Source organism: Microcaecilia unicolor, chromosome 1, assembly GCF_901765095.1.
Source record: "Microcaecilia unicolor chromosome 1, aMicUni1.1, whole genome shotgun sequence".
Classification (NCBI taxonomy): domain Eukaryota; kingdom Metazoa; phylum Chordata; class Amphibia; order Gymnophiona; family Siphonopidae; genus Microcaecilia; species Microcaecilia unicolor.
Window position 1 is genome coordinate 232,281,685 of NC_044031.1, and position 23,409 is coordinate 232,305,093.

At 41.0% G+C, this 23,409-nt stretch overlaps 1 protein-coding gene across 1 annotated transcript in view; it reads right to left on the bottom strand.

The window, feature by feature from the left end:
- Positions 1-23,409, bottom strand: part of MOCOS (molybdenum cofactor sulfurase) — a 482,379-nt gene that overhangs the window by 435,625 nt on the left and 23,345 nt on the right. The window contains exon 2 of the mRNA XM_030204697.1: positions 584-673. Coding sequence (XP_030060557.1) covers positions 584-673 — 90 coding nt within the window. The remainder of the gene's footprint in view (positions 1-583; positions 674-23,409) is intronic.

Consider the following 23,409-nt stretch of genomic DNA (forward strand, 5'->3'; position numbering starts at 1 on the left):
AAAACTTGGGCGCCCCGTTCGATTATGCCCCTCCACCTGTCCTAACAATATTCAAAATGATTTAAGCAGCCAGGAGAAGCTCCCGATCGTTTAACTCACTTGTCGGAGCTAACAGGGCATTTTCAGCAGCACTTAACCAGATCATGCTGCTGGAAATGCTCGGTTAGCTCCCAAGCCAAATCTGTCTGTTTTGAGGGATAACCACATAAAGAGGACCATGTAAAACGCAGTCCTATCTTTATGCGATTCTTCATACCCAGTTAAGTACCGAATATCATTCTTAGCAGGCTATGTTTTCGCCAGCACCATATACTCAGAAATTCAATGCAGAGGCCAGACATGGCCCAACATTGAATTTCTGGGTATAATGCTGGCAGCAAAATGCTGTTTGCCATTGGCTGAATATCGGGCCCATAATGTTTTCATAATTATCATTCTTTAGTCCACCAGTATGGGCTATGTCACCCTTTCCTTAATAAAGAAAATATATAATATGAGGAGTACTGGAACTCAGCAGTTTTAGAAAGAATACTCTGCTAAGATTAATAATAGAAAGGGAAATTGAAAATGACTTGATCCTTACCATAGACATTTTCTGTCAGATCATTCATGAAGCTTTCAAGTAGGCTCTGTGGAAAGAGAGTTGTTCCCACGTGATCAAGGTAGATAAGGTCTGAAAAAGAAAATAATGAAAAAATTAAACCACTCTCTTAAAAAAATATATATATTTACGCAGTTAAGACTTACAAATCAAGCAGAATACTTGTAATACATATGGGTCCAAAAGGCAGAACAGTGAAGACTATGTGGGTAATATTCAGCTGGTAGTAGTCAGTGGTTTTTTAAAATACTGACTGCTGCCACAAAAATTATGACCAGATATTCAATGCCAGGCGATGTCCAAGTACCAGCATTAAATATCTAGGTATGTGCAGATGGACAGCATCTAACTAGATAAGTGTTATTATTTATTTATTTATTTATTTATTGCATTTGTATCCCACATTATCCCATCTCTTTGCAGGCTCAATGTGGCTTATAATACATCATGGATAGTGGAAATGAGAAGAGGTTAAGCATTTGGAGTTACAGCAGGGTTTGTGTTGGATGGTAATGGAATGCATAAAAGAAAGAGACAGAAGGCATTGATTTACATTCATGGTATAAGTGTGAGTGTCACATGACTTAGTCTTTGTGATAAGTCTTGTCGAAGAGATGGGTCTTTAGTAGTTTCCAGAAGTTGGTTAGTTCATGGACCGCTTTTAGGTTACGTGGTAATGCGTTCCAGAGCTGTGCGTGTGTGTGTGTTATTCAGCTTTTAACCGGATAAGTTAAACTGGACAAAGATAGGGCTGCTAATAAGAAGAACATAAGAATAATCATACTGGGCTAGACCGATAATCTATCTAGCCCAGTATCCTGCTTCCAACAGTGGACAATCCAGGACACAAGTAACTGGTAGAAACCCAAAATAGTAGCAACATTCCACGTTCCCAATCCCAGGGCAAGCAGTGGCTTCCCCATGTCTGTCTCAGTAGCAGATTATGGACTTTTCCTCCAGGAACTTGTCCAAAACTTTTAAAATCTCAGATATGCTAACCACTGTTACCACATCCTCTGACAACCAGTTCCAGAGCTTAAGTATTCTTTGAGTGAAAAAATATTTCCTCCTGTTTGTTTTAAAAGTCTCACGAGGCTGCCGCTTGAAGTCTCAGCAGCCATTTTCAAGAAGCAGTGGCAGTGGGGAGGTCAGCGGCAGTGGGCAGGAGAAAGTGTTCTTTCCTGCCCCAAAGAAGTCACTAGACCACCAGGGCTGCAAGGTAGGCCTGGGAGGGGAGGGGACAAACTGCTCATGGATGTGAAGGAAGGAAGAAGAGAAGGGGACATGCTGTACATGGAGCGGAGGGAAGGGAAAAGGGGGAAATGAAGCACATGGATAGAAGGGAATGGAGAGGAAATGGGAATATGCTGCTCATGAATGTTTGCTTTTTTTAGAAATGTACATCTTTTCTAAGTTTATTTAGATTATGGAAGAAAATGCATTTGTTACTTTTACCAATATTTTCATTGTTAATAGAACCTGGCTTTCTTCGGGGATTAAGGTGACTGTGCAGCAGGGGTGGTCTGGGGCAGGACAGCATTTTATCTTTTATGTCCTCTTTTTTTTATTTTATTTTATTTGTTACATTTGTATCCCACATTTTCCCACCTATTTGCAGGCTCAATGTGGCTTACATAGTACCGGAGAGGCGTTCGTCGACTCCAGTATGAACAAATACAAAGTGATGTTGTGGTAAAATAAAGTTCATGTGGAACAGACACATTAGGGAATCATGGAGCAGAAGACTTATGTCCATTACGTGGTAAGGTAACCCTATACTGGAGAAGAGAAGGGAGGGAAGGAAGATGCTGGACCAGGATGCAGCGATGCTGAGAGCAGTCCATTCCGAAGAGTGAGATTGAAGGCCAATGAGTAAGGTTTTTCTCTTGGTGCATTCGGTGTATAAATTTGACATGGCTGTGAAGGGACTAGGGCCTGAGGAAGGACTGCTGGCTATCATGGCATGTTACATATTTTAAGCTCAGTTATTTCAAGTACTTAACACTAAATCATATACACATCTAAATATAGTTGAATTCTTTCCATAAAGACCCCTAAGTGGTACTGTCTCATAATTTAAACCTGATCAGACCCAAGTCTGCTTTACAGAACCACTTCAACACACATCAGATCTGTAAAATGTTCTAAAACCCCAATCTGATATTATAACAGACTAAAATTATATTAATAATTTGATACAAATTCAGTAAGACCAACACACAATCCTTCCACTACAAAAAATACTATGCATAAACTTGTGCAAAAACACACTCAGAACCTTACCACACCCTAACAACACTAACTCCCAGGACTCAAAAAGCCACAATCTTATCCATGAAAAGGCAGCACTGTAAATATTACATGATTCCTAAAACTCCAATACACCAACTAGTGAGAAAACAGAAGAGTCGAAACTGCTTCAAACCTCTACATAGTAATTACATGCTAGTGGAATACTGCGCCATAGTCACATGCGAAAAAACACAGACCTTCAGCAAATATGAAACAAGTGACCACAGATCAGTTAACAGTTATATTAAGAGAAAAAAAACTGAACTGGAACCTAAAGAAGTCAAACTGTTAATATACAGCAGAGAGAAATGCAAGATATCAGAGATGCACATTTTCCAAAGCTGCCATATTGCAATTAATAAATTCAAAATCAAATACTTTTTTCTACCTTTGTTGCCTGAGTATTTTATTTTTCCATTCACTTTGATCCCAGTGTCTGTCTTCTGCTTTTTTCCTAGGTTTTTTTTAAAGGAATATTGTTATTGTAATATTCTAATTTGCTGGGGGGTGGGGGTGGGTTTCCTGTCCCTTTATCATTTCTTCTCTCTCCATGTTCACCATCCATCTTCCCTCTATGTCCCTGTCCTTAACCTCCCCTCCATGTTCAGCATCTGTCCTCTCTGTGCCCCAATCCACTCCTATTCCCAGCATTGTCCCTCTGTGCTCCTATGTCTTCCCTTTTCCAGCATTGCCCCTCTGTCTCCCACTGTCCCCATCCCTTCCTTGCCCAACATTGCCCCTCTGTGTTCCCGTCTCTCCCTATATTCAACTTCTCCCGTTTCTCTTTCTTTTGTGCCACCCCAAGGCCAGTATCTTTCCCTCTCTCTCCCCACTTCTTCCTCCTGGTCTGGCATTTCTCCCCTATTCCTCCAATCTGTAATATTCCCCCTCCTTGCTCCTCCCACAGGTCCTGCATCTCTTTAATCCTTTCCCCATTCCCCTCGGTCTTCCATTTGAGCCTTCAGTCCCAATAGCGATTACCTAAAGCTACGTCCGGCCAGCATTGGAACCTTCTGTCTGCAGGGCTCCATCTACTGTGATGCGAAGGCAGGGCCCGTCTGAGAGAAGGCCCCAACACTGGATGGACACAGCTTGAGGTAATCGCTGTCAGGGTCAGAAATGGAAAGGGGGAGAGGGTGAAAGAGATGTAGGACCCGCCGTGGGCAGGGAGGAGAGGAAAATAGAGATTTCAGACTCTGAGCTGAATTTACCAATGGATGACTGGGCCCCCTTTATGCAGGGGTTTGGGGCAGCTACTTCCTTTGCCCATTGGTAAAAGTGGCCTTGAAAGTAACAACAATAAAATAAAATGACAATGTACAGATTGGTCTGTAAGAATTAAGGCCGTTCCACTGTGCCTTCACGACACAGAAAGAATTTGATGCTCCTGCTTCTATTCATGCCAGATTCATGTATGTTAATGAGAAATTAAATATGCAAATGAGTATCTCTATGTGCCACTTAAATTAGCACACAAACCTTTGCATCTACTTATGTGGCCATTTTCGCTGGCACATTATGAATTTTAAGAAATACGGGTACAATTCTATAAGTGTGGTGAGAACCTATTCTGTAATCGCATCTGGGCACCCAGTAATACTACTGGAACCCACCTGGCATAACTGTGGTTGCCTAAATACGGCAGGGATGCTCATAACGTACAGTACTCTAAGTTATATATGTATATGGAAAGCCCCACCCATGAATGTGCCCCATCTTGCATTTACACACTATGATATTTATATGTACCATTGTAGAATAACACTTAGGCAACCTGGGGCACACTGACGGGTAAGTGTACACACAAGCCCGTAAATGCTAGTATTCTATGTATTTACGTGAGCAAGGGGTGTGTAAATTCAGGTGCCTAGATTACAGAATTGTCCTGGACATTATTTCAAAAGTGTTGATGGAGTGGAAGAGTAACCTAATAGTTATTACAGTGGTCTGAGAATCAGGAGGCCGATGCTGAAAGGTTCATGGAACAACCTGTGCAGAAAACTTGACATGACGTGCTCAAAGTAATGAGCATGTAAATTAATGCTGCAATCCTCAGTGATAACGCTCCTGCCAGTGTCTGAGTGGTGATTGGCTCAGGCACTGATAGAAAAGTTTACATTAAAAAAAAAAACCACATGCTGCAGCAAGTCCCTCACCCAGCACCTTTTCCTCCCCCTACCCCCCAAAACATATCTCTGGTATCTGGCAGCACTCATACCAGGCACTCATACCATGCTGCAGCAAGTCCCTTACCTGGCACCTATGTTAACGGGTGGTAAGTTATTTAACATATGAAACGTGTATATTAGATAATATCCTATGGTTAATGTTTTTTGGTATCTCTAAAACAAATAAGTCTGTAAGATCATTTTTAGGCAACTTTCTATAGTTCTATTTTTCATAGACTTATTTTGAAACTGGTTTAGCATATACATTCCTAGGCCGTTGATATATAACGAATGATGCATGACAATAGAAGAGAGAAGTGAGAGAAGTGAGTAGTGTGTATGAGGTTGATTGAGGATGTGAGAGGTCAGACCTCAAAGTTATATTTTCATTATTTTCTTGAGGTGAAGGGTTGTCACGATAAAATTTGATTAGCACTGGTTGTGCTTGTTTATCACATTAAAAATTGGAGACATCCAATGATCGAGAAACTTGTCCACTCTTAGAAGCAGAACTTACCTCTGGGTACTGCTTCGCTTGGGTGAGTTAACACTCTGAGGACTTCTCCTTCATCACAAAATTTAAATTTATCATATATGTTTTTGAGGTACTTTGGGGTCAGTCCTCCCATAATACTCTATAAGATTGTACTCTGGTTTGTTTTATGTTCTATTGTATAATTTTTACCAGCGAGACAGTTGTGAATTGAAGTGTTTGGTTCAACACTTACAGCATGCATATAATTTGCATTCTGTTAGTGTTGTGCATTGGTTGGTAATTCCATCTCGTTAATGAGCCTGTGTTTTTCTGGTGCTGTTCCTTAGAGCACCAGAGTTCTGTACATCTCAGTCCTTAGTGTGACAAAGCACGGATGAAGCCAGAGACCAAACAAAATAGGCGTTATCATGGTAAGTAGGGAAAATTAGCAGATTATATTGCCCTAGATATATTTATCAGTCATCAACTTTGATGTTTCTGTGTATCTGTTTCTGTAGATACACTGAAATGTATGTCAAAAAAAAAATCAAGGCTTGTTTTCATCAACCAAAGGCTGGCTGATAAACCGAAGGAATTTATTTGATTGTACTTAACACAGCATTTTTGATTGAACGAAAACTTGTTGACTTTTTTGTATTGCAGTGAATTTCTTTAATTCAGCATTCTTTGGGAGCCTGACAATTTCTTTATCTGTGATATTTTATATTCTGTTTGCAATAAGGGCGTACTTTTATTTTTAAGTCTTGGGGACTGATTTTATGAAAAGGGATTTTCCACCATTTAGATCAGGGATTCTCAACTCAGTCCTTGGGACACACCCTGCCAGTTGGATATGAAGGATAACCACAATGGATATGAATAAGACCTATCATACCTCTCAGGAACTTAGGGGCCCTTTTACAAAGGGGTTGTGTGTGGCAACCTGGAACTACCGCGCTGGTGGTATTTCCACCCCCAGCATGCACCATTTCTGGCGCTAGTGGAAATATTTAAAAAAATATATTGGCAGGGTGTTACCGCAGGGTTAGCATGGGAGCCCTTACTGCCACCTCAATGGGTGGCAGTAAGTGCTCTCCCCCCAAAATGGCCACACGGCAAGTGCAAACTTACCGCATGGCCATTTCTTTTTTTTGACCTTTTACCCACTGCAGTAAAATGGTTGCCACTGCTAGCACAGGGCCCCTTTTACTGTGGCTTAGTAAAAGGGCCCCTTAGGGAAGTTCTGGTGGCTCTGCTGGCTGACCTTTTCAATGCTTCTCCAGAGTCAGGAGTGGTCCCAGAGGACTGGAGAACAGCAGATGTGGTCCCTCTCCACAAAAGTGGAAGGAAGAAGTTGGGAACTACAGGACAGTAAGTTTGACTTCTGTAGTAAGTAATGGAAACACTTTTGAAACAGAGAATAGTAAAGCTGGAATGGCCAGCAGGAAAACGAAAGTAATAATGCCCCCTGTACAAGTCTCTAGTGAAACCTCATTTAGAGTACTATACACAATTCTGGAAACTGCAGCTTCAAAAGATAAACAGGATGGTGTTGGTTCAGAGAGCGGCTACCAAAATGGACAGTGGTCCTCCTGATGAAGCATTTGATGACAAAGGATCTTAATATGTATATTTGGAAGAAAGGTGCGAGAGAGGAGATATGATAGAGACATTTACATACCTATGTGGCATAAATGCACAGGAGGCGCGTCTCTTTCATTTGAAAGGAAGCTCTGGAATGAGGGGGCATAGGATGAAGGTGAAAAGAGACAGTAACCTGAGGAAATACATCTTCACAGAAGGGTAGTGAATTCGTGAAACGGCCTCCCTATGGAGGTGGTGGAGATGAAAACTATATCTGAATTCAAGAAATCTTGGGACAAGTACATAGGATCTCTAAGGGTGTGAAAGGGAGAGTAGACGGCATGGATGGGCAGACTGTATAGGCCACATGGTCTTTATCTGCCTTCATGTTTCTATCAATTTACATTAATTGCCTCCACTGTAAGCAAATTTATCTTATGCATATTCATTGCGGGTACCCTGAAAACCTAACTGGCTAACCCCCCTGTTTACAAAGCCATGCAGCAATGCCGACACAGCCTTGATTTGTAAACAGGGGCCTAAGCATGTTCCACGGAATGAATGAGATGGTTATTTTCATAGAAAGAAGATGATTGATGAAAAATTTCATTCTACTATGAAAATACATAAAACCTTGTAGTTGATTTTACCCCAGGAACAATAAACAAATTACATGTTGCTCTTTAAGATAGTGTTTGACATTTTCCTGCAGCTATTTTCATTTCTTGTATATTTTAAATGCATTCCCTGTCATATACTGCTATATGTGTTCACACTGATCTCTAGCTATTTTGACCCTAACTCAATATGCTTGTTTCACTACAGCACATATCTAATGGACTTACCCCCTTTTGGCTTTTTTCCTATGGTACGAGATAGCTCGTAATATCTTTCATCAGCTGCTTTCAAATTTTAAATCCAAACTGAAAACCTACTTTTTGAACTTGCTTTCACATGATTCTCATATTGTCCTGCTTAACAGTGGCATTTGTATCTCTGTACTCTAATCCAGTGTTTTTCAAGCCACCTCAGGGAACACCTGGCCAGTTGGATTTTCAGGATATCCACAATGAATATGCATAAGAGAGATCTGCATACCAAAAAGGCAGTGCATGCAAATCTCTCTCATGCATATTCATTGTGGATATCCTGAAATCCTGACTGGTCAGGTGATCCCTGAGAACTGGGTTGAAAATCACTGCTCTAATCCACCATCTACCATGGATCACTACTGTAAGTTGCCTTGGGTGAGTGTGCATGTAAACATGGAAAACAATAAATATGGATTCTGGCTCTTCCCATCAATAGGCTACCTTAGTATCATTTTTTTTAAATGTTCCGGGAATATTCTTCTGCATCGTTTAAACTCATTATAACAAGAACAAAATCATAAAATGTCAGTTTTGCCCAACTAGTAGACTAGTTTATTTAATAGCAATTGGTTTATGCCATTGTCTTGATTTGGTCACTGGAGGTGGTGCCAGGCTGCAGAGAGTCAATTTCATCTTCTCCTAAAATCTATACTCAGTCTCAGGATCGGGAGACTGCAGACTCTGTCGACAATTTTCTGGCAATCTGCTTCCATGGCTACTAAAGAATTAAGATAGGAATAAGGGTTTTGCTATAGAATTAAAGTAGTGATTGAGCGGGGGCTGCAGTACTGCTGAATAAATGGAAAATGAATAGATTTGATCTTACTTGATATCAGATGTTGTCCTTCTAACCATAGGGTCAGATCACAGGGAAAAACCCCCCCACAGACTTCCAGTCTGGAAATTTGTGATTTCCAAATCTTCAGTAAGCCTACAATAAGACTAAACACATAAAACTTAAAACATTCTTCAAAATTTAAATCTCCTACCTACAAGAAGATACAGTGATGGTGAACTCCTCTCCATACTCCAGCCACTTCCTGGAACAGGACGCTACCCTGCTACATAGGTCTTACACACCTCCTTCATTACATCATCCAATCACAACTCATCCTGGTAAGAGTATGATGCCCACTCTAATTCGGCATTCAAGCCACAGGAAGCCACTGTTCTCTAAAATGTAACCACTATTGCACATTTCCACCCTCCCCTCCCCAACAGTAATAATATCTATTATTCTCCAATGTATATCTGTAATACAATATCCTAAATCAATCCAATGTTGCACTAAAGGTGCTTGAAGTTGTTTTGTCATAACATAGGATTGACGTTCATTTAATTGGGCATCCCGTACGTCTGACATACACCAGATCACAAGGACACTGTATTATATAAATCGCATTACAACTGTCACAATAAGGGTCCCGTTACTAAGCTGCACTAGAGGCGCATTATTGCTTTTAGAGCCCGCTAACCATTAGTCTGCGCTGTGTGGGCACGTACACAGTTACCGTGCACTAATTTTGTGCATGCGCTAAAAACGCTAGTGCACCTTAGTAAACAGCCCCCCCCCTTTGTATTATATTTACAAGTTAAATGTATTTCTAAATTGATTTTAGACCAACGAAGTTAGTGCGTAAAACTTAGGGCTATGAGAAATTTGAGCCCTAAGAGGTACCGCTGAGGTCTTTATAAGTGGTTATTTAAAAGATTTTTAATGAACCATTTTTTTGAAATCTGAGGATATTAACAGAGACATTTGAAATTACATATGTATTACAGTACAGCATATGTCAGAGTAAGGCTACATTTACTGGAAAGCACTACCGTGTTGCTGCATGTTAACAAGTGTTACTTATTGCAGGTCTCATTTTATGCAATTGGACTTGTTTGCTAATAATGCATTAGCATGCTGGACCATAGTAGCACACTTTAGTAAATCAAGCTCAGCGTTTAATTTGCCCAAGGTATACAGTGATCTCATACATACAACCTAGAGTCTGGCAGCTTATGCATGCTGAACGCTTGATCAAACAGATAAAGAGCCCTATTTCTCAGTATTATCAAATTTAATTGTTAGACACCCTGCTGAGTAACTGGCAACGTGCTGCCATGGGGCAAGTTCTATTTTCCGTTGTAAGGGAATGTACTTTATTTATAATTTGTGCTGATCAAAACACAAGCCGGCTGGTGAATGCTAATTTATGCTGACCACATGGTACCTGTAGGCCGATATCAATATTTAAAGGAATGTCGCCTGTTACTCCACACTGTAGCAGTCTCAAATTGTTCTGAGTACTTTGTGCTTTCTCATTTTCAGAGTAATTACAGGGAAGAAATACTGAATACCAAATTACATTTATATATATCAATTTTCCAGATTCTTCCTTTCCACCTCCTGTTGTGGATGATTGTTTCTCCTCTCCCCCCCCCCCCCCCCCCCCCCAATCTAATTGCACTACCTTTATAGGAAAAATATAATACATGTATTAAAATAATACACATATATTACAATACTGGTTTCCCGTCTGCACCTTCCATGTCTGAAATAATCTAAGCCTAGATATTCTACGTAGAGATGTGCCATGTCCCATATAGACAATATAATGCTGCTTTTTAATTTAGTTTTGTGACATATATGAGAGCTAGACAAAAAATAATTAAAACAAGACTTATTCACATATGAACTAGTGTTCATTGCTTCAACAGTCATTACTGGCAGAAGCGTCTCTAAGCAAATTTAATGTATGCCCATCCCTACAGTAAGCCAGCAGGGTCCTCTACTCTATAACAAATCTGCTGATAAAATACATTTCAGCCACCTTTTAATAGTTGATATTGCTTTGTTACTCTCATCATCAATTCAGATGTTTTTTTTTTCATTATTTCTGTAAATTTTTTCTTCCTTACATAAAAGTACTCTGCTACTAGCAAGATAAGACTATAGTTAGGGTGGCTTGATACATACAAAATGAGATCCTTTTCCACTAATTCACTAGAAAGCTAATGTACTAACATTCAGTAAACGTTATAGTACTAGCAGTCATTTTCCACAATGTTTTCCTATGTATGCAAACAGGCATGACAGCAATTTTCTGTCAAAAAAAAAAATTACACAGTGCAATGGTGAAATTACTTTGCACATTCCCATCTATGACAATGCATGATGATGGCCATGTTTTGCATGAAGGAAGAAGTTTTAAAGGGAACTCACGCACCTATCAGAGCTCACTCCATGTGTTGTCATCCCTGGTGGCCAAGTGGGGGTAAAGGTCACCCTTCACCCATTCCTTCAAAGCCCCAGCCACATAATGAGGCCTATTTGCTAACCCACAGTAAAATAGCACTTTGATTCCTCAGCACTGCAAGTTATCAAATCCCTCAATACATTTATTTTTCCATTGCTTTAAGTGGGAATATGATGTGTTCATAGCTGCAGCAACACAAAGATAGTAGGCCCCAAGTTGAACCCATTCAGAGTTTTTAAAAAATGCCCTCCCACCCTGATTCCTTTTCAAATTGGTCTCCAAAATCTATCTTCTACACCCCATCCCTTTTCAATCTCCATACCCTTGTTCGCTTTCCAAACCCCTTCTCCCCCCCTCCAAAAAAAAAAAGAATCTACCTACACCCTGGCCTGCACTACTGGGCTTCACTCTGGTGGCTAGGAGGATGGTTGCAGGAATGATCCTTGGCTGCTCCTGCCCCAGCAGCTCCTTGATTTAAAATTGTAGTCTACGCCTTCTAGAAGTTATCTCACATCTTGAACTTCTACCACTAGGGGGGTCAGGGCTGCTTATTTGGCACAAGCTGCTCCAGAATAGAAATCCTTTGCACAACATACTTTACTTTTCTGATCAAAGGTCAAGAGCTCTGCAAATGGTCTTTGGGTACTTAAAGAGAGGTTTGATGATGGCGGTCAACACATGGACCAGACCTTGATGCAGCCATAGCAAAACATGCTGCATGTCGGCCAGTGGTCCCAGTTGTTTACAACTATATCACAAGTTAAGTTTCTGCTTTTCTTCTAAGTCTTTAAAGTTATTTATAATTGAAAGATAAATAAGATAAATAAAGATAAGTAAATTTGGGATATTTTAACAGAAGAAAAATACGTACCAGTGAAGAGGCAAAGTACGTAAGTACATAAGTATTGCCATACTGGGAAGGACCAAAGGTCCATCAAGCCCAGCATCCTGTTTCCAACAGTGGCCAATCCAGGTCACAATATACCTGGTAAGGTCCCAAAAAAGTACAAAACATTTTATACTGCTTATCCCAGAAATAGTGGATTTCCCCCATTTTATAACGGTCTATGGACTTTTCCTTTAGGAATCCATCCAAACCTTTTTAAAACTCTGCTAAGCTAACCGCCTTTACCACATTCTTTGGCAATGAATTCCAAAGTTTAATTACACATCGAGTGAAGAAAAATTTTCTCCGATTCATTTTAAATTTACTACATTGTAGCTTCATCACATGCTCCCTAGTCCTAATATTTTTGGAAAGCGTAAACAGACTCTTCACATCTACCGGTTCAACTCCACTCTTTATTTTATAGACCTCTATCATATCTTCCCTCAGCCGCCTTTTCTCCAAGCTGAAGAGCCCTAGCCGCTTTAGCCTTTCCTCATAGGGAAGTCGTCCCATCCCCTTTATCATTTTCGTCGCCCTTCTCTGCACCTTTTCTAATTCTACTATATCTTTTTTGAGATGCGGCAACCAGAATTGAACACAATATTTGAGGTGCGGTCGCACCATGGAGCGATACAAAGGTATTATAACATCCTCATTTTTGTTTTCCATTCCTTTCCTAATAATACCTAACATTCTATTTGCTTTCTTATCCGCAGCAGCACACTGAGCAGAAGGTTTCAACGTATCATCAACGACGATACCTAGATCCCTTTCTTGGTCCTTGACTCCTAAAGTGGAACCTTGCATTACGTAGCTATAATTTGGGTTCTTCTTTCCCTCATGCATCACTTTGCACTTGCTCACATTAAACATCATCTGCCATTTAGACGCCCAGTCTCCCAGTCTCGTAAGGTCCTCTTGTAATTTTTCACAATCCTCCCGCAATTTAACGACTTTGAATAACATATTAAGAGAGTTAAGAGTATTTCGTTCTCTTAATAAATGAATCGTCGCCGCACAATGAGTGCCGCTGAGGTCCACTCTATACAATTCAAAATATAAGATATTGAGAATTGGTCTATAGTAAATTGGTATATGGAAAGTTGCCTTATGGAAGATTATGGGCGCTGGGCTTTTCTATGAGTGTTTCATGGTCTTTGGGTGACATCATTAGCAAGCACTAATAACCCTACAAAGGTGATGGCTACGGAGACATCTCAGAACTGGCTCCCATGAAATAAAGAGGACATTAGCTTAAACTGTTCCAGAACACAACTCACTTTTTGAATTGTGGACAGTGATCTCTGCATATTATCTTTGGCTGACACCATTAACAAGCACTTGAAAGCTTAATAAAGCACCGGAGGAAGAGGGGTGTTGCAAAAGGGGTCTGTCAATGCAGCCTTCCCCTATGTGCACACATTTAAGGTCAAGTCGTTTTGATTTAGTTATTTAGTTAGTTTTGATTTAGTTATCAATTTGTATTCTGGAAAAGGCTTTTGTTGAATAAGTTATATCAACTAATTCTGAGTTACTGAAAGATGATTCAGTGTATGTGGGTGGAGTACAGACAATTCCTAATTGCACAGGCTATGGTAAATGCAGTAGTAATTTTAGATATAATGTATTAAGTCAAGAAACTTGAAAAAGTAGTACACATATTAAATCTTTTTAAGTCTAAATCATATATACCATTAAGAAGGTGGATGTTAGAACGACTGATAACGATCAACTCAGTGGGTTTGCTAAATATATTCTCTCCTCTCTTATGAATAAATAATATTTAAATATCTAATTGAGTACAGTATAAATATCTTTATTTAGACTGAAGCTTAGGTGAATGAGGAAATTGACAGAGGCAGGGGGCACCTTATAGACTAGCTAGTTTTTTGAGGCATGAGCTTTTGAGGGCCAGAGCCCACTTTGTCAGATGCATGAAGTGAAGTTCAACACATGGGTACATGTACTGGAAGAAGCATGATAAGAGAGAGGGACTCAAAAAAAAAGTATTGGAAACTTCAGGGCAGGGTATGGAAAGGGCAGTGCATGGTGGGTAAAAAAGAACAAAGACAAGATGATCTCAGAATAGTTAAGTCCATTCACACCTCAAGTGCACCATACATTTCCTTATTCAGGCCTAGTATCAAGCGTTTTGATGAGTTCCAATTCAAAAGCTTCATGCTGACGTGCCTTTTGAAGGTCATTGTCCAGGATGGATTGTAGATCATTGATGATACATTTCAGTGGTTTTAGCTGGGAGTTATGGGTGACAACCAGGGCTGTTCTGCTATTTTCTTGTTTGGGATGGTCTTATAGCAGATTGGCCCTATTGATCCTGCTTTCTCACTTCATTGAGAGGATAGTATAATCTGAAAAATGTATGTTGTAGTTTCTCCAGATGGGAGTCTCTCTTAGAGGGGCAGAACAAATATGACTGTACAGTAGGGCTTAGCTATAGCCAATGGACCTAGTGGTAGATAGGTGGAAGCATGTACTGTAGATATCTATGGCAGTCAGTGGGTTTCCAATATAATGTGATTCTTATGTGTTCCTCACATAATTACACAGTAGTATCCAGTATGCTCAGACTGATAGTCGGGTGGAATTTGTTAAATTCCTGATGGAATTACTTGAGGGCTTCAAGAGCATAAGTCAAGATGATGAAGATATTAACTTTTCTTGGCTATTGAGGTTGTTTTGGTATCCGTTTGTACAGCAGTATTCCTTGAGTCAAAGGCAGCAGAAATAGGCTTCCAGGTCACTACAGAATTGACTTGTCTATGCAGACTGGTGGATTAGAAGAAGAGGCCATATGAAAGGGCAGCTTCCTCTGTCTGAATTTGTATTGGATAGATTGATAATGGTGCTGCAGTTCAGGTTATCTGAATATTGGCCACATGTGGCATGTAGGAGGTTGGATAGTTTTGCCTCTTTCTTCTTCTTCTTTAGAGTGGTAAAATGTGTATGGTGGATGGCTTGTCTTTTGTTGGAGAAGTTTTGTTTGCTTAGGGGATAAGTGGTACATTGATTCCTTATGTAGTATTCCAGTTCTGAGAATTCTTTGTTGATCTTACTCTGATGTTGATTAGATAATGAGCAGTTTCCCAGAAAGAGTGTAGCACAGTCTACATCCATAGTTTGGGTAGTATGTGGATTTTAGAGGATTTTTTTCTAAGTCCTTTGGGGGTAGGGCTTTGGCCCTTGGGAGGGGTGGGCACCACACAGTGGGTGCTTGCCCACCACAAAAGGGATGAAGTGGGGTTGTTTTGGGAGAAGTCCTATGCAGATTACATAGGAAATTTCACAGATAAACTTTTAACAAGACAAAAGAGGTAAAATCTCTAGCCAATTAGGAGGTAGAATTTATAATACTCAGATGTTTTTCTAAAATTAAGACATCTCCAGTGTTTCAGGGAACTGACACCCTTTCTGCACAGGTATTCAATGATTGATTCAAATTGTGCAGCATTTTCTAGGCCAAATACTGCTAGTACAGTAGCAACGCAGGTTAGATTTGAACTAAATCTGCACTTCAGAAGAACATGAACATAGGAAAGAGCATGTGCAGATCTTGTCATGCGAACAGTCCCACATACATGTTTATTCCTTGTAAAACAGGGAATACATGTCTAGATGTTAGTCCCACCCAAGCCCTGCCCACATTGTGCCCAAACCACACCCTCCTGCAAACTATACATTGTGGAGATATATACATGTCAGCGAGGGCGGGACACAGGCAGGGAAGGAAGGCCGATGGCAGCTCAGCTGATGTGCGTGCTGCGTTCCGTCGAATGGATGTAAGTTCAGTAGCGAAGACAGGGCCTGGGCCGGGTGGAGGGGTGGCGGCGGCGACTCCGGGTGGGGGGAACGGTAGCGGCGACCTCGGGGGGGGAGCGGTAGTGACCTCAGCAGCTTCGCGCAGTTTCCCTCTCTGTCCTGCCCCCCGTCATCATGTATTGACGCGGGGGCGGGACAAAGAGGGAAGTCTCTACTGCGCATTTGCGAGTGAGTACGGTCACTCGCCATTTATATGTTTGATAGGACTGAAAAATGTGCTTATAGCAAAGAAGTGTGGTCTGTGCATATTTGGGGCAGGAGTAACAAATTTGTATTCCACATTTCAGACGGGTAATGTACGTCTATATTCAAACAGATCAAGGTTAGGGTTTACAGCTGCTACCCGGGATGTCTAGGTTTCAGAAAAATGCTCCACTGAAAGGTTAGGGGAGTTCACCCCATTAATCCTCCAGTGCCCTCTTAATCCCCCAGTGTTTGTTTAACGCTCCTCCTCCCCCACCAAAAGCAAAACTGGTACAGAATATCAGACTGTGAAGCTTCAGAAGGAATGCATGTTTATGTTTATAAAATGTTTATAAAATGGTTTATGTTTATAAAATGGCTGACATAAATTCGCCGATGACACAAAATTATTCAGGGTCGTCAAGTCGCAGGAGGAATGTGAACGATTACAGGAGGACCTTGCGAGACTGGGAGAATGGGCGTGCAAGTGGCAGATGAAGTTCAATGTTGACAAGTGCAAAGTGATGCATGTGGGTAAGAGGAACCCGAATTATAGCTACGTCTTGCAAGGTTCCGCGTTAGGAGTTACGGATCAAGAAAGGGATCTGGGTGTCGTCGTCGATGATACGCTGAAACCTTCTGCTCAGTGTGCTGCTGCGGCTAGGAAAGCGAATAGAATGTTGGGTGTTATTAGGAAGGGTATGGAGTCCAGGTGTGCGGATGTTATAATGCCGTTGTATCGCTCCATGGTGCGACCGCACCTGGAGTATTGTGTTCAGTACTGGTCTCCGTATCTCAAAAAAGATATAGTAGAATTGGAAAAGGTACAGCGAAGGGCGACGAAAATGATAGTGGGGATGGGACGACTTTCCTATGAAGAGAGGCTGAGAAGGCTAGGGCTTTTCAGCTTGGAGAAGAGACGGCTGAGGGGAGATATGATAGAAGTGTATAAAATAATGAGTGGAATGGATCGGGTGGATGTGAAGCGACTGTTCACGCTATCCAAAAATACTAGGACTAGAGGGCATGAGTTGAAGCTACAGTGTGGTAAATTTAAAACGAATCGGAGAAAATTTTTCTTCACCCAACGTGTAATTAGACTCTGGAATTCGTTGCCGGAGAACGTGGTACGGGCGGTTAGCTTGACGGAGTTTAAAAAGGGGTTAGATAGATTCCTAAAGGACAAGTCCATAGACCGCTATTAAATGGACTTGGAAAAATTCCGCATTTTTAGGTATAACTTGTCTGGAATGTTTTTACGTTTGGGGAGCGTGCCAGGTGCCCTTGACCTGGATTGGCCACTGTCGGTGACAGGATGCTGGGCTAGATGGACCTTTGGTCTTTCCCAGTATGGCACTACTTATGTACTTATGTACTTATGTACTAATGTTTATATTCTGCCATATACACATGTATGTTGGTATTTTAGAACAGTTCATGTGCTGGCACATAAATGTTTATGCTGTATGCAGACGCCATTGATATTTTAGACCAGGGGTGTCCAACCTCGGCCCTCGCCCAGTTGGGTTTTCAGGATTTCCACAATGAATATGTATGACATCTATTTGCATACAATGGAGACAGTGCATGCAAATAGATCTCATGCATATTCATTGCGGTTGTAGGCCTTGAGGACCAAGGTTGACATCCCTATTTTAGACATTTGTAATTCTAAATTGGACGTTCCCATTGCATACAACCAGTGTATAAATGTCCATTACAGGATGTATTTTAGTAGGCGCTACATTTTTTTTTTTATTTGTCCCCTGCGCTTTCCCACTCATGGCAGGCCTGTTCTAAAATATTAGCAGAACTTGACCTGGATATCTCAATGCCAGTCTGTATTGTGGAGAAGTAGTATAGTGGATAGTACAGTGGATGTTGATCTTGGGGAACTGGGTTTGATTCCCACTGCAGATCCTTGTGACTCTGGGCAAGTCACTTAACCCTCCATTTCCCCAGGTACAAAATAAATACCTGTATATACTATGTAAACCACTTTAAATGTAGCTGCACAAACCACAGAAAGGCAGTATATCAAGTCCCATTCCCTTTCTAAAATAGTGCTCTTAATGTTTAATCATTTTGTATACTGCACATCATAAAATCATGAGCGGTGTACACTAACAAATACATAATTTCTATTTCAAACAGTACTAAAACTAAGATACACTTTATGAAACTAACAGGTATCAAATTTAAAACAAATTGGAGAAAGCATTTTTTTTTCACTCAACATACAATCAAGCTGTAGAATTTGTGGCCAAAGGATTTGGTCAAGGCATCTAGGGTTTAAAAGGGGCTTGGGCAAGTTTCTAAAGGAAGAGCCCATAAACAATTAACTAGATGGACTTGGGAGCGCTTGTACAGCGCTTGTACAGCGCTGCGTAACCTTGGCAGCGCTATAGAAATGCTAAGTAGTAGTAGTAGTAGTAGTAGGAGAAGATACCTCATATCCCTTGGAGTTAGCTGCAATGTACAGTTGCACCTGTTGGGTAATTCATAATGATTCACATTGGTTGCTGTTGGACACCAGATGTTGGGTTTCATGGACTGGTCTGATCCAGCATGACATGGATTCTTATTTTATGTATTTCTAATTTATTGATGACATTATTTTCTTATTTGTACTGTAACGTATTTTGAGAATCAAGAGTGGTGAGGTGTGATAAAAAATAGAATTATTTTATTACAATTATTATGAAAGCTGCTTACACAGTTGTGACTCATGGAGAACTGACAAACTGTGATGTATGTCGCAATATTCACTCAGACCTCATGGTAGCCTTCATCAATCAGAGTTGTGGGACAAAAATGCATGACTGCTAGTGTCAGTAAATAGATATATACTGTAAAGCCTATTTCTCTGCCCTGTCTGGTACTTATTTTTATCTGTATTCTGCTGGTCACTGATATGAAGATGAGTCTTAAACGACTAACCTTGGTGTCATACCTACTATGATACTAATGAGAAATATGACATTAAAAAAAATTCTCATTTAAATATGATAGCTAGTAGCATACATTTTGGAAAATTGTAATTTATGGTATCCACAATTTTCCAGTTGTATTTGTGTAGGCTCCTGCTGCTGCCCAGGAGACAATCCTAGCTGCTAATTTGATTCCTGAAGGGAAGGGAGCCTAATTAACAGAAAGTAAAATGTATGAATTTATGTAGGCTAAAAATAGTAGACTATTAATGAAATAATCACATTGATGAATAGATGTTGTAGAATTCATGACAGCACATGTTTGTTTTTAGGGTGAAAAGTAATTCTCCAACCAATAAATATCCTGTTTTGTTCACAAAGGTGTTATACCATACATGGTCCATAATGGAAAAGGATGCAAGGCACCATCTTGTCTCTAACACAGAATTCTAGCTACACTGGAGTGGGAGAGGGTTAGTGACCACTGGGGGAGTAAGGGGAGGTCATCGCCGATTCCCTCCGGTGGTCATCTGGTCAGTTCGGGCACCTTTTCGTGGCTTGGTCGTAACAAAAAAAAAAAAGGACCAAGTAAAGTTGCCCAAGTGCTCGTCAGGGACGCCCTTTTTTTCCGATTATGGATCGAGGATGCCCATGTGTTAGGCACGCCCAAAACCCACCTTCGCTACCCCTCCGACACACCCCCAGGAACTTTGGTCATCCCCACGACGGAAAGCAGTTCGGAATGCCCAAAATCGGCTTTCAATTATGCCGATTTGGGCAACCCTGGGAGAAAGATGCCCATCTCCCGATCTGTGTCGAAAGATGGGTGTCCTTTTCTTTTGAAAATAAGCTTGATAGTATGCTATATTACAGTCAACACAATACACATTAAAACATTTTAATAGACAGTGTAGGGTATAAGCAAAGATGGAACATATAGAAGGGTAACAGAGTAAGAGAAGTTAGAAAATAAGGGTACTAGTTTAAAGAGAGTTGCATGAGGTCAGAAAGGTGCATGAATATTATCTTAGCTAGGGTAGGAGTAGATAAAGCATGTTCTGCTATAGTATGTGCAGGATGTCACTCCTTGTGTGTGTGTGAGTGTGAGACTTAACAGTTACTTCTTCCATTAAAGGCCCGGTTGAAGAGCCAAGCTTTCACCTGCTTCCTGAAGTAGAGATAGTCTTGTGTTTTGTTCACTGGATGGTATCATATCGTGTAATGTACTTTGGAGAGGGTGTGGTTAGGGATATTCCTTGGGAGGACCTTAGCGTCCTTGGAGGTGTGTAGAGGGTGATCCTGTTCTTCAAGTACTGGGGGGCCAATTAGTTCTTAGCACCCAATTATTGATGGTTCAGAGCTCATTATTTCAATTAATGTGTGCGCATCTTGAGCATACATACAAATGTGGGCACAAAAATCTGGGTGCCCTATATAGAATATGGGGGTATATGAAAGAGGACACACTCTTCTTATACAGTGCACTTTAAGAAGAGTACGAACCATTATTGGCAAATAACATTTCAACGCAAGCAACAGCCCAACCCTAGCAACTGGATTTTCAAAGTGAAAGTATGAGGTATATTTCTGTTTTGAAAACTAACTCACAAAAACTAAGGGGGGAGGAGGGAAGAGGGAAGAGGAAGGCAGAGGACTGGGGTGCCTAGTGCACACCCATGTTCAGCATAGACCCTGCAAGAAAATTTGGTTGTGGCTCCTCTACTGCTGCACACAATACTCAGCTGCAGTTGCATCACAGATCTACGAAGACATGATATTCTTCACTTTATTCTCTATTGCTTTCTGAATAATTCCTAACCTTCCATTTGCTTTTTTGCTTATTTGACTGATAACATACTATGAACTGAGGATTGTAATGTATTGTCCCGAATGGGACTTTAGAAGCATAAACTATGCACATACACTGATGCCTTCTAGGGTTAATATTTAAAGCAATTTAACCGGGCAGGAGAGGCTCCTGCCCAGTTAAATCACCTGTGTGGGGCTATCTGCTTAACTGGATACTGCCACTGAATGTCAGCACTAAGCACCAAACTCATAGTTGGTGATTTTGTAGGTGGTCTGGGGCGCAGTCAGCACTTACGTGGTTAAATGCTGATATTCAGCACTTAACTGCAAAAGTTCAGAGACCAATAGGACCACATAAAACACAGTCCTGTCTTTGCCCAGTTTAACTTATGTGTTTAAGTGTTGAATATTGTACTTAGAACAGCACAGAGAGGGTTTAAAGCACAAAACAAGTACCAAGAGCCTTCAAAAACTGGACAAATCCTTTTATTCCATAGCGTAGATCAATCTTGTACATCAGTGACTCAATCTTGTACATCTGTGACCCGACACAGGCTGTGTTTTGGCACGTAACGCCTGCATCAGGGGTCGTTTGTGATCAAAAAGTCCAATGAAAATTAGTCTAGCAAAACTGCTAGAGACAAAGTGATAGGAACCTGGTCCCAAAACTATTCCAGATGTCCTGGCGTAGCGTATCCTTGTTAGTATACTAATGAGGATACACTACGACAGGTTCCTACCCTGTTGTCTCTAGCAGTTTTGCTGGACTAGTTTTCATTGGACTTTTTGATCACAAACAACCTCTGATGCAGGCACTGTGCATCGAAACACGGTCTGTGTCGGGTCACAGATATACAAGATTGAGTCACTGATGTTCAAGATTGATCTACACTATGGAATAAAAAGGCTTGTCCAGTGTTTGAAGGCTCTTGGTACTTTGTGTTTTGAATATGGTACTTAACCAGATAAGTGATAGCCAGCCACACACATTGACAGATATTCAATGCTGGTGCCCGAACATGGCCCAGCATTGAATAGCCAGGCATAATGCTTGCAATAGCCAAAAAAAAACCCAGACTGCCGCTGGCTGAGTATTTACCCCTCTAGATGTAAAGGCAAACTGAGGCGCAGATGCACTAAATCTAACAAGCCAGCAACATGGTTTTAACACCAGTTCTTGCTGGTATAATGAGCAACCAGTACAATGAGACATGCACAAAAGGGTTCTCCGAGTTCTTTTCCTGTCACGGTAGCAGCTAACATGAAAAGTTATTATAATGAGCTAATTACTACACAACTGTGCATGCAAAAGGATGCACAGCTGTTTTCCGAGCAATGCACTGAAGCAACCCCTACATTTACTGTGGAAAATGTAATGGGAGATCTGTAGCTGTCGGTCCTGACAGTTCTTCATGTGGGAAGTACTCCACAATCACCTCTGCCACTCCCGCAGGAGGAGAAGGACCTGGGGAGAGATGAGACGCGAGAGAGCAGGGAAGACAGTGTAGTGTGTGTGAGCCCAGAGAGATAAAAATGCCTGGTAGAGACTGATTTCCTGCTTTCCATCTGTTTGCAGCACAGCAGTTCTGTTTATTTTACTCACCCGCTGCTCTGTGTTCAGAGAAGGAAGATCTCCCCCTAAAGGAACAGTTTTTATGTCCCAATGCTTCAGTAAAGTACGCTGCTTCAGCCCTGGACGCACATCAGTTTTTAAAGGAAAATAAAAAGCTTTTACATGGCTTTCATACATACAGCTTCTTTGTGTGCATGAGAGCCGTGTACAAGTGCCGCTCTGAGCGTGCGCAGAGCAGCCAAGCTTAGCGATTGGCTGCTCTGCGCATGCTCAGCTGACCGACTGGCTTCCCCCTATGAAGGAAATCACATGCAAATGAGCTAACAGCAAGCAGCTCATTTGCATTCAATTTCCTTCGTGCACGCCTAACTTTCTCAAAATCAGTAAGCAGCAACAGGGATCAGTAAGATAAGAGCTTTTTGCGGGGGTTTAGTGCATCTGGGCCTGAGTATCCTTGGTATGGGCCCTAAAGTAACTGACTGGGTTGGATATGACAAACGGTAGTGGTAATTGGACTTTATTCTGAGGATAAGGGTATTACTACTGGTATGACACAGGGATCAGTCCTTAGTCTGTTAACATTTTTGTAAATAATATTACAAAAGGGCTGTCAATAAGGTTTGCCTCTTTGCATATGACATCAAAATCTACAGTAAGGTTAGAAGGTGTGGATAACATGAGGAGGTATCTAACGAAACTTGAAGAATGGTCTAGATTTGACGGATAAGATTTAATACTAAAAAAATGTAAAAGGTCATGCATTTGGTCTGCAAAAACCCAAGGGAGCGGTACAGAATAGGGAGTGAAGTACTTCAGTGCATGAAAGAATTGTAGGATCTGAGGGGTGATCATATCTTATGAACTTAAGGTGGACAAACAGGAAAAGGGCAATGACAAAAAACAGAAGGATACCTGGGTGCATAGGGAGAGAAATGACCAGTAAGAAAA